At 41.3% G+C, this 15683-nt stretch overlaps 1 protein-coding gene across 1 annotated transcript in view; it reads left to right on the top strand.

Moving 5' to 3' along the window:
* The window catches only part of LOC105912169 (neurexophilin-2), a 33753-nt gene extending 22879 nt beyond the window's left edge, over positions 1-10874 (top strand). Inside the window, exon 2 of the mRNA XM_031567540.1 lies at positions 8932-10874. Within this exon, the coding sequence (XP_031423400.1) occupies positions 8932-9756 (825 nt within the window). The 3' untranslated portion in view covers positions 9757-10874. The remainder of the gene's footprint in view (positions 1-8931) is intronic.
* Positions 10875-15683: the final 4809 nt, after the last annotated feature.

The raw sequence follows: 15683 nt of genomic DNA, 5'->3' as shown, positions 1-15683 counted from the left end.
AGCTACTTTTGTAGGCAATGTTCCTGAGTTGGCTGCATGCTATCCTGGTGAAACCTGGCTTTGACCTTAGGAGAAAGAGGTCCAAAAAGACTATAATCTCTTACAGTGAACTTACTTTACCCAGTGTCCAGGTATGGATTGGTCTTTCACACTTGTGCAGACTGTACAGTACAGTTAATGGCTGTTTTCGTTGCAGAGTTTGCAACGTTGCACTAGGTGATGTGGGGTGTCTAAGTCATCAGCCTTTGGACATTTGACAAGCATTTTACTCAATTGATCGTATGATCCTAATCAATAGATTAGACATTGAGGTTGGAATGGGCTGGATCAGTGGATCAATTCTCTCCATCCAATAGAAAGTTCCTGGTAATTTAGTGATTTGGTTTCCACCTTCTCTTTGCTCAAGAGTGGTGTGCTTCAAGAATCAATTCAGGAACCATTTGTTTATGTTGTGGTTTAACTGCCAATTGTGTTGACCTTAATGCTGATCCTTTATTTCATTTGTATTTCAGGCCATTTCTGAAACCCTGTTTCTTGTTTTTTCCCCATGTTATTTATTTTTGGTATTTATTATTTTAATACATTATATTTATTATTATTTATTTTCTTGCAACTGTTTATTTATTTTGTTTACTACTTTTTAGTATTAACAGGGTATTGGTGGTGTATTCTGCTGTCTCTTTTTCTTGTGTTTTGTATCCCATCTGCTCACTCTGGAGGTGCTAGAGAAATCCACACTGACAGTATTTTCAGGGGCCAGTTGACTCTCCTCCCCTTCATTAGGTGCTTCATCCGACTAGAGCTTCTTGATGTCTTTTGTACCAACTTTTCATATTCATCATTCCCCAGCCTTCATTACTTCATCAGTTATTAGTCATCCTTCATTACTCATACAAAAATTTTGCATGAAACTCATTTCTCTGTTCTTCTAAGAAAATAATATTGGTTTTGCATCAGTTCACAACGATATTTCAAACACCACCAATATATATCTGCCACATAGAGATAAGTATCTACCTGCCCCATATAAATGTATGTTTCACCCCCGTAAATATAAAGTACTGAGCCAGGCTATACCCTTCAGTTTGAACTCCTAGCGGAGACTGAGTCCAGTCTCGTTCACAGCTCCACTGCTGACTCTTTAAATAGAGGACCTTGGCCCGTTGGGTGAAAGTCACGGCATGCTGTTCTGTTTTCACCACACCGCCACGGCATGCTCAGGTGTGTCCACTCTGACCCTACCAGGGTGTGGGAGATGGGGCGGGGGGCGGGGATGGTGAATAAAGGGTTTCGGGTCCCTGTTAGTCTGGAGCATGCTGGGCGGCAGGTGATTGAGTGACCCGTCCATGGTGCCGGACAGGTAGGAGCTGGAGCAGGCGGGTGAAACACCAGGAAATTGGCTCCAGACTGCAGGATCTTACCTACTGCATCTCTGAATGCTGACAAGCTGCCAAAACCAGCCTGTGGAGATAATGGACTTATGGCCCTTGTGCTCGTATGTGTGTGTGTGTGTGTGTGTGTGTGTGTGTGTGTGTGTGTGTGTGTGTGTGTGTGTGTGTGTGTGTGTGTGTGTGTCTGCACGTGCATATGTATGTGTGTGTTCAAGTCAGCTGTTTGTAGATCTACCTTCCTTGCGGCCTAAAGGGCTCCAAATCGAACCTTTCGGAGATGATCTATGTGTTAATTATGTTGTGCATGGGAGTTGAGTGGAACAGACAATTCTTTGTACAGAATAGTATCGCTTTTAATGAACAACAACCCCTTGTTTTGACTGGTCTCAACACAAATCACAGTAGTGTCTTTTCCCCACCTTTGTCTCATTGCCCCTGAAAGCTACAAGGCTTTGCATGCAACAACCACTCAATTAGAGAGAGGCTATAAGAGACAGGTTACACTTCCAACAGTTCTCTCAAATACGCCCATGGTGCTGAATGGGGGCCCTCGAGAATCGTTATGTGTTTTGTCGATGTTTGTCTCCACAGTTCATGTGTTATGACAAGGGGCTGCCGCAACAAACTCAAATAATGAGGCGTTTTTCGTTTTTCAGCAGGATATAATGAGATACGTGCCTCGCATTTCTCATTCATCATATATCTTCATTTACCAGTGGCACTCTTTCATCTCTCTTTAGTGTGTGGTATTTCATCACAAACACCACGAGGCGCTACCCAACTAAAAGTTATTTTTTCCGTTGTTTTCTACCCAGTCACTAAAGCTTATTTCCCCAGCACAGGCAGTGCACTGTCTTGTGCGGTTTCCTTCCTCCATAACAAAGCCCAGTCTTCCTCTCAGTCTTTTCACTCACACTGTTTTAGCCCCCTTCTTTCCTTTCCTCTGCATGTCTTTCTCTCTCATTCTCTGCATCCCCCTTCACTGTGTTATCAGTCTCAGCTCCATTTCTCTGCTCCCTGATACTCCCTGTCTCAGTAGCTTTCATTTTCATGATAATCCAGCGACACCAGTGGACTGCGAAATCACTTTTACTGTCTCTTTTTTTTCTTTTACTCTCTCTCTCGCTCACTGACTTCCTTTCTTCATTTTTTCCTCCCTCTTCCTCCAACTGGTTTATCTCTTTTCCTTTGGGCTTTATTTTGCTCTGTGTAATTAAATGTCATTTTCATCCATGCCGTTTTTAGAATAAAAAAAAAAACTGTATTATGTGATCATTGTCAGAAGAAGGAACAGATTTGTCACCCAGTGTTTTCTTATGCTGTTGAATATGTCTGGATGACCTCGGAAACAAATGAATCTTCCACTGTAACCAAATGTAATAACACTATCCAGGCTAATTCATGTGTGACATGAATATTAGTATATTGGGTCTTTTTCATGCATAAATCGCCTCTCAGGTGTAAAGACTAAGGCAGCATCTTCATACTGCCTATGCATGCGATTGCTATGTAAACCTTTGCAATTTGTTGTTGGAACATTTATCTTTCCTATTTCAAAGAGTCAGGATTAGTTTCACCAAGACGTTTAATGGCCTTTGATTCAGGAGAGCTCGATGACAGAAGCAGGGCCTTCTTTTTTTCTGCCTCCCTCGAGACTTATACACTGGAGATTAGTCTCAAAATTAGGAAGCTAGAAAGGCACAGAACACATGTCCAAAAGCCCGAAGTTGAAATTGAAAGTTGAAAGTTGTAAAGTAAAAAATAAAATGCCACACACTGTGCTTCAGTATCTGCTCAGTGGGCGGCGGACTGGGCGTCCGAGAGCTCCCGGTGATAGAGGATCAATGGCACTGACACAGAGACAGAAAATAAATTGATCGTCACAAATAAAACTCCAATTAGCCAGAGAAACAGCCCGACTTGCACGCACAGACGGCAGGCTCTCATCATCTCATTACTCCTCGGGGTAAGGGCATCAGTGTCAGGCGTGGGCCGACGGGAAGGCCGGGCGGTCTGGATGCGCTCGAGTGAGATAAGTAAAGCGACTAAATATGACAGCAGGAAGAACTACCGCGACTGTAGATGGAGAGGATCAAGTCGTGGAGAAGCCAATCGATCCCAGGCTTCATAATGATGAAAATACATCTTAATTGTGACTTATCTTTCGGCGAATCTGACGTCGCTGTTGGCCAGTGTCTGACCTGTGGATTGATAGTGGATTGTCAAGGACCTCCGCCCACCTAACACCACGCAGCGTGCACCGCTAGCTCCCGAGTGTCTGACTTGAGAGCACTCAACACCCAGCTCCACTCACTCTCACATAAGAGGCACCTTATGATGCTTTTTTTTTGCTCACAGCCAGCCAAATGACTTTAAAGATTATTAATGTTTCACATCCTTAGCATAGGGCTGACGTTGTTGCTCTATTCTCCTTTCATCTCCTCTCCTCAGTAATGTCATTTTCCTTAGCTTCTCCATTTCCAGTGGGCTGTAATCAAATATTCTTTAGATTAAATTCCCAGAGTGAGAAAAAAAATTACATATGTATACATGATCTGACCAGGAAGATCATTCTATCTCCGGTTTCAGCTCCAGCAGTTAATATTCTCCCTTGACTGAGAAAGAAAAATGACAGCTTTGGAGTCGAAATTGCTAGAGTGGTATGAAATTCAGAGAAAGACATATTTTATTCAGTGCATGTTTGTGCAGGGCTGCATTTTTACCAGTAATATGGCTTTGGCTGTTAGCGATGATGTTTTGTGGCAAAAATGCTGTGCATTTACAAATGGCACCATTTATGAGAAGAAGAAAAAAGAGATGCATCATTCATTTCACCTAAGAATTGTACGCATATTCTGTCAAATGATTTATTGTGTGGTAGAGTTTATTATGCTAAGAGAACTGTGCTTGTCATAGGTTCTAATTTTTTAGGTTTCTAAGTTTTTTTCTCTACTATATAGAGCATTACACTTGTTGGTATGTTAAGCAATAATCTTGTTTGCCTATAAAACAATAATCTTGTTGGCATAAACCACTGATATAAACACATAGCATATATTCTGTGTTTATTTATTTATCTCCATATAGAGGATGATAAAAGATTTTTGCAGTCCTTTGACGGAAGTATGTGTTGCTAATACTGAGAGAATAGTCCTTGATATGCGGCTAGCCCAGGTGGTGTTTGTTGTCCACGTGGGGCTCTTTAGACAGGCTAATCTGAATATTCATCATTGATCAGCCATTTATGGGTCACTGTCTCAAATTATGCTTGTTGTTGGCAAACAGCATTGTGCATCTTAAAATATGACAGCATATATACACATGGAGGTAGACATGAAATATCTTTGTTTTTCTCATCGCTTCTGCCCTGTGGGGCCCCTGTTTAAGGAAGAGGGGTTGCCTAACTACCACAGCAAATGGTATGTGTTTAATATGTCTTGTTTACTATGTAAAACATATTCAGCTACACATTGATGTGTTTTAGATTTAAAAACGTGTAACAGTATCATATGGTCTCTCTCTCTCTCTCTCTCTCTCTCTCTCTCTCTCTCTCTGTGTGTGTGTGTGTGTGTGTGTGTGTGTGTGTGTGTGTGTGTGTGTGTGTGTGTGTGTGTGTGTGTGTGTGTGTGTGTGTCACCTTTGGCAGAACCTCTAGCAGAAATGTGCTTATGTGGTGGCATAGAAGGTCTGTTTGCCTGGTGCTTCCTAAAAAAACTGGCAGGCCACGGCCAGACCTGACATAGGCTTCAGGTTATTTCAGATTCTATTGTTCCTTTTTTTAGGTAATGACTGTGTCTACACACACAAAGACAGTAGCCCACAAATGATCTCAGATCAGTATGCCACAATTAGAGGAGTTACACCGTGGCAAAACTTAATTAGGAATGAGAGCCTAAAAGAAGCTGCACCTCTCAAATGAGAGCCATTTGGGAAGTGTAAATTAAGTAAATTGTCCATGAATCATAGCAATTTCAAGTTCATTGAAACGTTTATTAAGAAAAGCAATTTCTTTCATTTCTTTACATACAATAAAGGCATTTCTTTGAATAACACACATATAGTCTAACACCTTCTTCTCCAAATAAAGCAAACTTTATATTCATGTGCCTGTTAACTAAAGCTGGCATGGGCGCGGGTTGATGTTATTGAGATGTGCACTTGGAGCTGGAATATTACTGACAAACTGGCATCGGGAATGTGCACCCTCAGACAAAAAGGCAATACTGCCAGGGAAATCCGCTTGGGTGATTTCTGCCATTTGCTCCTCCCGTATCTCACAGAGTGAAATACGAGCCAGATACTGCTATGCAGACTATACTGGCCCATGTTCTTATTTTTCAGTCTTGTTTGAAGATAACTAAATCCACATCTGACTGGAAATGAAGGGGACATACTCTATAGCTTGTATAACTAAAAACAGCCTGCAGCTTGCACATGGATCAGTCTTTTACTCACATCAAACATTTTCCAAATAATATATGAAATAAATGTATTTTTCATTTTCATTTAATCATTGTTTGATGCACAATCAACCAGAAAGAAATGTGACAACTTAATATATACATTATATATATATATTTTTTTTTTTTCTGCATTTCTCCAGCACTTACTTCAGTAACCTGACATTAGTATAAACCCAAGCTTGCCTGTCATGCTTCTTAGCTAGTGTTGCGCTCTCCACCCTATCCTGTTGTTACCGCTCTTGTGTCTCTGCTCATTCCAACACACAGGGGTTAAAATAGACTGACAGGTGTGGCCTTAACCCACGCCACCTGCTATGACCGGGCACCTTTACATCAAGTCCCGCTCCACTCAGGCGCCAGATTGTCCTGTTGGGTAGGGGTGAATGGGAGAGCTGATGTTGTGGAGCTGGTGTGGGGAGGCTCATCTGTGCTGACTAGGCAGTGGATCTGAAGGACCAAGACTGCATCGGGCCCATAATGAGAATGTTGCTCTTCTCATGGGAGGTAATGAGGAGAGGGGGGGGGAAATAGATAAATAAAAATGTGACGGAGTGTCAGCACTGCTTATTTACGGCGGCCATAACCTTCAGCTGGTGCCCTACATCAACCCAAGGAGAAGGGCTGGAGAGTCAGCGGTGACACACTCTGCTGTGCGTGCCCAGAGAATCCACCAGAGATATGAAATTGTTACGTCTCGTCATTTCGGGAGTGTTCAACACACAGTCTGTCTGCCTGACGCAATGAAATGTGTCTCTTTCAAGATCCCATACGTAATCTCAGGAGGTTATGAATTGCAATTTTGTAGCGCAGAGGAAATCAATATGTGCCGCGGTGCTATGAGAAATTGATCGAAAACATTTGCTGGCATTTTGGATTGATCAGTGCGTATCTCTGCCCCTCTCTGGCACTGTGCTTCAAAAAGCACTTCAGAAACAAAAAGGCACTTGCGGGCGCCTTTTGAGTTGTAGACGAGCCTTAATGGAGTGTGTCGTGCCGGTGGGGGGTGCGGGTCTGTGGGTCAGAGAGGCCAGCACTGGCGAGGTGACCCGCTGGTGCTGATCCGATCCTTGCTGGGTGCCCGTGACAGATGGCTGCATCAGTAGACGCTTCAGGGCAGTGCTGTGCTGACTTGGCAGAGCATCAATGCGAAGGCAGATGAGATGATGATGAGATGTGGCCGCGTTCTTTGCACGTCTCCTAATTGTAATGGTTGTCGGCAGTAACAGGTCTGGGTCCACGCGGTCGTTGTCTCTCTCCCGACCCTGTGCTTCATTTTTTATTCAGAGAGTCCACTGCACAGAGCCTCGTCAGGTTCTTGCACCTGTTTAAAATCCTCATCAAGTCATTAGCCGGTCAACAGCCATTCATCACAAGCTCGTTTTTTAATCCATACAGCCAGCGATCAATACACTTCCAGCAATTTCACCCCAATCAATTCACCTTAAAATCAGCCTCCGAGCCATGTAACGGAATGACCAGTGAAATAGGTACATTAATTGAATGACTGAATACATTAAGACCAGCATTGATTAATGTTCTTACAAATGGCAACATGAATTTGTTATTGGTTACAGTGATTGATGGTGCACATATGGGCGGCACTCTCTGTCACAAACACACACACACACACACACACACACACACACACACACACACACACACACACACACACACACACACACACACACACACACACACACCCACATACATACACACACACACAGACATGTGAGCAACCAACCATACAGCTGTTTCTAAATTAGACAAGGAAGATGCAGATCATGCATAACTATACACACTCCTGCAGCTGGAGGAGATAATTGTTGAGATAATTTTATCCCTTGTTTTTTACTAAAATGCATTTTTTTAAATGCCCTCTATTTTGCGCTGTACCCAAGGGAATGTTTCTGCGGCTTCTGTAACCCTGACGAAAAGCTGCAGTTGGCAGCATCACCTTTTCATGACAGCTTCACAATTGTATATGTGGAGGAGAGACAAGCTTGAAGTCTGAAGTGTCAATATGTGTGTGTCTGTGTGTGTGTGATAGAGAGAGAGAGAGAGAGAGAGAGAGAGAGAGAGCATGCTACTGTATGTGACTGAATGTTAGACAGAGCAACATAAAATATGTCAGTGTGTTTGTGTGTGTGTGTGTGTGTGTGTGTGTGTGTGTGTGTGTGTGTGTGTGTGTGTGTGTGTGTGTGTGTGTGTGTGTGTGTGTGTGTGTGTGTGTGTACGTGTGTTTGGTGCCTGTGAAGTGGGATGAAAGAAAGCAGGGAACATTTCCAGTCAGTCAGCTCTGTGAATAAGTACCCAGACTGTGGATTAAAGGACTGAAGAGAGGGGAAAATGACATGAGAACAAACCACAGTGGCGTGTACAGTGTACAGACATCTATTACCTCACATCCCAATTCACTTTGCTGTGTAAAAACAACAGTGACGGCTGAATTAAATGCATTATAAAAATAGAATTGTTACAAAGTGCCTGAGATCAAAGTGTGTGCCTTCAGACAACCTGCATGCAGAATGCGAACGCTATTGTCACCAGCTGCTGCCATTGCAGCTGATGTCAAGACTCGTCTCAGTGGAGCTACCATGTTGTGTGTCTTAATGCCTCCTCAGCTCATTGCACTCTGATTGGTATTTACTTCATTAATTGTCAGCGTTCTTATTGTGACTCTGTGATGATGACTCTGATAAATAAATCAATGTGGACATTACAAATAATCCTGCCATTCATCAACAGTGACTGTAGCAATACAGTAGAAACTATAGAGTGTACTTTTTAGAGTTGCTGATAGCTTAGCCCCTGATAAATGTTAACTCTATTGCCATGATTTAACTTTTGATTTTGTAAATTATAAATCTGTTGACAGATAGAGGGCTTTTAGTAGGCATATGGTAATCAGTTAGTACCTCTCAGAGGTGCTCGAGAGGCATTAGGTCAATGTTTCACTAAAGCTCATAAATGGCAACACATAATAACGGCCCTTGTATAATTAAAAGAAAGCTTCAGATAATTATTTTCTATTAAAATGCTATCCTGTTGATTGACCTTGTCCGTGTCTGTTTCCTCAGGTACATGGACTGGAGAAACAAGTGGCCAAATCGCTGGATTACATGGATCTGGTACCGGCCAGTTCTGTGATGAAGCCGCTTCCATATGGGGTGGGTGGAGCAGGAGTAGGACCCCCTGGAGGCGTCAAGCCACCTTACCATCCCACCAGAACCTTCTCCAGCATGGACCACATGCCGGTAAAGCCCAAACCACCAAGCTACAGCCCCCACAACCCGTACGAATGGGCCAAGAACCAGTCCTTGCTCATGGACCAGACAGGGTACCGCCCCAAACGCAAGCCCTCCCTTAAGACAGCTTTAAAAGCCAAGAAGATATTCGGCTGGGGGGATTTCTACATCAACATCAAGACCATGAAATTCAGCGTGCTGCTTACCGGAAAGATAGTTGACCATGTCAATGGGACGTTCACCGTCTACTTCCGCCACAACTCGTCCAGCTTAGCCAATGTGTCTGTCAGCATCGTCCCCCCATCGAAAGTGGTAGAATTTGAGGTGCTCCAACAACATCCACCCCTCCACACCGAGTTCCAGGTCTACCAGCCCCACCAGCCCCACCAGTCCACCATAGACCCCAGGGAGGTTAAGACCTTCAACTGCCGAAATGAGTATGAGAGGTACGACAGGTCCAAGAAGCCCAAGCAGTGTCTTTATGACCCATCGCAGACCTGCTATACGGAGCACACCCAATTTTACTCCTCCTGGCAGTGTGCCAAGCCCTTCAAAGTCATCTGTATTTTCATCTCCTTCTTCAGCAATGATTACAAGCTTGTGCAGAAGGTTTGTCCGGACTACAACTTCCAGAGTGACCATCCCTATTTTGGATAAGACGGGATGCATTGGGCTTGGCTGTTATGTCTGTTATTCAGGAAGGGTTTTTTTTTGTGTTAAAGAATGTGGATTTGAAGGAAATGGGTCTACTCCAAGGTTTGACATATTGAGGAGTTTTCAAATACCTAATGCATTTTTGATGTTCATTTGTTTTGAAGGTTCTTTGTAAATACAGTATTCAAAATTTTAGCTCTGATCCAAGGATAGTTTTTTTCTCCCTCTCCTCTACTTGCTCCTGTCTATTTATGGTCAGGTTTTATTTTGTAAAAAATTGAAAGGGAGAGAGAGAGTGACCTTTGTTACTGTTTCTTCAGTGTGACTAAACACCAAAAAAAATCAACATGTCAACAAGTCATTGTGGCATTTGATTGTATGTTCTACGTTTATTTAAGCCCCTTGCTTTGAAACTTGGAAAACAGAGCAGAGTCTCACCATTAAAAGACTATGGCTCCCAAGATCAGAAGACTATATATTACTTTTATCAGAATGTATGTGAAATGTCTAAGATAGAATATGCACAAAATATATGGCAACCCACATTCAAATCTGTTTGGTTTCATTCTATTCTTTGTAATCGCTGTTGGTGAAAATGTAATAATGGGCAAGGCCATTTTCAGATGTTACATTTCTCAGACCTTAAAGAACATTGCACTGTATTAAATCTAATTGCTCCTTTTTTGGTATAAGAGGGCCAAAAAAGTGTGAGTGAAGAGCTATTAAGTCTTTCCACTAGGACAGTGCATTACCAAAACAAATCTATACTGTTGTCAAATGTTTATCACACCAAACCAGGTGGACCTGATATTTCACATGGGTTATTTTAGGGTTACAGAGGCAGAAAATATACCAGTCTGTAAAAGGGTATTTTTATAGTATATAAAGTGCTACCTAAAACACACATCAACATTTGTTATTTCATTAATTATGTTTTTGGTGCATATGTAAAAAAAATATGGAAATATGGTTCGCTTGGTGATATGGACTGTGTGAGACTTCTGAGAAATCTTGAGGATATCACCAGAAGATGATTTTTCTGCAGTGTTGCTTGACATGACATGTAAACAACATAAAATTACGTATGTAAATACTCAACAACAAATAAATCTCTAAAACCATCCTGAATTATTTTTCAATTAATTTTCAAAATCTTTTTTCAGTAATAATGAACTTTAAGATACTGTCATTGCACAACATACCATAGACTGCCAGACATTATTCCAGACTCAAACAACTAGTAGCCCAAATATGGAAATGCAAGTGTAAAGTTAGTCTCACAAGCCAGACTTCGGACTATTTACATACACTCTGGCCTCTCTTGTACCTCAGCTTGGCCTACCAATGAGTGCCTACTTTGAACAGAATTAACCTGCTGATCAACATAGAATCAACCAATTACAGACAGTTGACCCGGTGTGTGGATCATTCCCAAATCAAATTTCTCAAATTCGGTAAATATGTTTTGGTCCAGTACGCCAATTGCAGTGTTGATGTGCAACATGCCAAGGAACTCTGAGTGAAGTGGCACATTTTCTGATGCTCTGAATAAAACCTGTTCATCCAGGTAGGTATGAACACCCCTGTCACCGCCATCATGGACATCCAGAGAGAATGTAACAGGCGTAAGGGCACAACTGAGGCTAAGATTAAGGCAAGGGGATCACTGCCCCCTAGTAGTTTACCTCAAGTATGAACTGGGACAGTATTAAAAACAGATTTCACAGTTCTTTGTACTACACACAGACACAGACTTTCCAGTTCTTTCCCTTCGCATTGTGTCCCACATGATTATCCCATATGGCTAAATTTGTACACTTAATGTATGTGTTTGTGTGTGTAAACATGTATATGTGTGTCTGTGAGCATGTATTCCATGAACACTGAGTACTGAGTAACAGCTTTTAAGTACAACCCCAAATCAGAAAAAGTTGAGACGGTATGGAAAATGCAAATAAAAAAAGAAAGCATTGATTTCTAAATTTACCTTGACTTGTATTTCATTGCAGACAGTATGAACACAAGGTATTTCATGTTTTGTCTGGTCGACATTTGATTTGTAAATATACATCCAGGCCTGCAACACATTCCAAAAAAAGTTGGGACGGGGGCAATTAAGGGGTAGTAATGAGGTAGAATAATTAAATAATGATGTGATTTGAAACTAGTGATGTCAACAGGTCATTGTAATCATGATTTGGTACAAAAGCAGCATCCAGGAAAGGCCTAGTCATTTAGGAGCAAAGATGGGCCGAGGATCGCCAGTTTGCCAACAAATGTGTGAGCAAATTATTGAAATGTTTAAAAACAATGTTTCTCAAAGAAAGATAGGAAGGGATTTGGATATTTCACCCTCCACGGTGCATAACATAATTAAAACATTCAAAGAATCTGGAGGAATTTCAGTGCGTAAAGGGCAAGGGCGCAAGCCTAAGCTGAATAACCGTGATCTCCGATCCCTCAGACAGCACTGCATCAAGAACCATAATTAATCCTAGAACTACTAGGGCAGGGGCGTCCCTCTCTACCTTCAAGAAGCTTTTGAAGACCCAACTCTTCAGAGAGCACCTCCCTTCCTAACTGGCACCTTGACTAGCGCTTAACTTGCACTTCAGCAGTTACATTCCTGCACTTCTTTTTCCTTTCTAGGTCGTTTTTCTAATTCTTATGTAAAGTAGTATTTATTGTTACACCTTGTTCTTTATTGCTCTTAGCTTGACTGTTCTCTCCATTGTACGTCGCTTTGGACAAAAGCGTCTGCTAAATGACTAAATGTAAATGTAAATGTCATCTATAAGCGATATAACCACATGGGCTCAGGATTACTTTGGCAAACCTTTGTCAAGCACTACAATGCGTAGTTACATCCACAAATGACAGTTAAAACTTTACTGTGCCAAAAGCAAGCCTTATGTTAACCATGTCCAGAAGCACCGTCGACTTCTCTGGGCTCGTAGGCATCTGGGATGGTCCATCACACAGTGGAAACGTGTATTGTGGTCAGATGAATCAGTATTTCAGGTCTTTTTTGAAAGAAATGGACGCTGTGTGCTCCAGACCAAAGAAGAAAAGGTTCATCCAGATTGTTACCAGCAACAAGTCCAAAAGCCAGGGTCTGTCATGGTATGGGGTTGTGTTAGTTCCCTTGGCAAAGGTAGCTTACACTTCTGTGATGGCACCATAAATGCCGAAAAGTACATAGAGATTTTGGAGCAACATATGCTGCCTTCAAGACGACATCCTTTCCAGGGTAGCCCATGCATATTTCAACAAGACAATGCAAAACCACATTCTGCACACATTTCAAAGGCATGGCTGAGGAAGAAGGGTGTGCGGGTGCTAGACTGGCCTGCCTGCAGTCCTGACTTGTCCCAAATAGAGAATGTGTGTCGCATTTTGAAATGCAAAATCAACAACGAAGACCCTATACTGTTACCAGAGGTGTAAAAAGTACTGAAATGTTGTACTCAAGTAAAAGTACAATTACTTTGATGAAATTTTACTTAAGTACAAGTAAAATTACCAATCTAAAAATCTACTCAAGTAAAAGTAAAAAGTAGTTCATTTAAAATGTACTTTAAGTAAAAGTTACTTAGTTACTTTCAACAACTTGATGGGGGCCGCTCCTATATAGTGCAAAAAAAGGACAAGGGGTCATAAATCCAATACAAAAACTAGTTATTTTTTATTAAAGGAGAATCTTTAGAAATATAAGTGCAATGACATTAAACATGTCAAACATTAAACATGTCAACACAACATTTAAGAACTTTTGGGAGGACATGTCAAGACATGACAGCTAAAATAAAAAGTTAAAATACCGCTGCCCCACTTAAACTTTGGTTACTTTACTTGTGTCCATCTTTAGAGCATTAGTCTACAAACTTCTTGTTGAGTTTGAGCAGCAGCTGATTTTCAAGATGAGTAGAGTTCATCCGGGCTAGCTTTGCATTGAACAGCAATCCAGCACAGCTGAAGAGTCGCTTGCAGGCGGCCGAGGCAGGTAGGCCAGTATTGAGTTTCAGGGACAGTTTTTTGATATTCTGAAAGGCGTTCAGCAGATCCATATTGACTGAGACACAGGCTAGGTACCCTTCTAACTCCCCTGTACCTTCTGACCTTCTGGACTTCATTGAGGAAAATAAATCATCTTCATCTGATGAATGTTGTCCAACTTGCTCCAGCCTCCAACATCCGGTCAAGGTGTTGTCTGACATAGACTAGACCTGTAGAATGACAAACAACATTTCTGACAATTAAGTATTGAGCTGCCATCAAGATTCAAGAGTGCATCATAACACAGAACTAGCTATAAAAAGCTACTTGACATGACAGACCTACAGTATACAGAATTATAGCATTATTTTCTATTTCTACATGCATCACAATTCATAATCCTCAATTCTTGCTAACCGGGACCCCTTAGCATGAACATGAAAGACGTGCACGTTGCAAAGCCACCACTTATCATTATCAATATCTGACTAAACATCGTGATAAATTGCAGATAACGACATACACATTGACTTGTCCAACTGTCTGAAAACGATGGTGTGCGCATTCACATTGTTCTGTTTCAAGGCATGGGAGGCAGCCAAATGATTAGCCTAATATCAGTTTATGTGGTGTATTTCATTGCTGATGACTGATCTGCAGTTTTTAACATAATATGAGAGACTGAACATAATAATTATATGACCTGAAACGAATGGAACAGGAATGGTATTATTAGTCTATTGGATGAAAGCTGTCGACGTTAGCATACTCAGGTCGGTTGCAAGTGCTAGCCAAAATTAGGCTACTACCTACTAGTGCCATGAAACGCATATTTTGCTTAATTGAGCAAAGCTAACTAAATGACAAAAACGCTGTCTGAACTACTAATGGAAAGGGACAAATAATGTACTTACCAACACATGCTTGCGCAGATTTGAAGATGAATTTGTATAAGCAGAAAGTTCTGACTGACGGATTAGGCACAGTTTACACAGCATATAGCTGTTGCCTCTTTTACGTTGGAAGGCAAACTGCTTGCTGAGATGTGGCCACGGGTTTTCTTCATCTTCTTTAATTTCAACTGGCGGAAAGTTCGGTGCTTCAGCTTGTTGGTGGTCCGCAGCTTGTTGGTAGTCCGCACTATCATCTTCCTTCATATCTATCTCTCGTGACTCGGCACCGTACTGGCGCCTTGCATCGACTCCGTCATCCACTCTATGCAGCATCCACCACTGCAGTGAGCATTGTGGTGCGCGATTCCTGCCTTGAACTATGTTTTTTTTTTTTTACTCAGTAACGGATGTAATTTCCAATGTAGTGAAGTACAATACTTCAGTCAAAATCTACTTAAGTAAAAGTAAAATTACCGATTTAAAAAACTACTTAAAAATTACAAAGTACACAAAAAAACTACTCAATTACAGTAACGTGAGTAAAAGTAATTCGTTACTTTACACCTCTGACTGTTACACACCTTAAGACTTGTTTGCAGGAAGAATGGGACAAAGTTACACCTGAAAAGCTTCCTCACTTGTTGTCTTCAGTCCCTAAACGTCTTTTAAGTGTTGTGAAAAGGAATGGCAACATTACAAAGTGATAAATGCTTTACTGTCACAACTTCTTTTGAAATATGTTGCAAGAATCGAAATTGAATTAAGTGTTTATTTTGAAAAAACAATCAAATTCATGAGGTAAACATCAAATAATGTGCTGTTGTATTGTTTTCAATGTAATACAGGTCAAAGAGAATTTACAAATCACTGTTTTTAGTTTTAATTTTAATTTAACATACCGTCCCAACTTCTTCTGATTTGGGGTTGTAGTTGGCCGGTAAATTTCACTGATTTTATCTCTGAATGGGCACAATATATTGAAAGTTTATTAAGGTATAGTTGCCAAAAACTATAAATGCTTTTAGAGCTGCAATTATATTT

The sequence above is a fragment of the Clupea harengus genome, chromosome 5 (assembly GCF_900700415.2).
Source record: "Clupea harengus chromosome 5, Ch_v2.0.2, whole genome shotgun sequence".
Lineage (NCBI taxonomy): Eukaryota > Metazoa > Chordata > Actinopteri > Clupeiformes > Clupeidae > Clupea > Clupea harengus.
The sequence above is the reverse complement of the archived record's forward strand: the minus strand, read 5'-3'. Positions and strand labels throughout refer to the sequence as shown.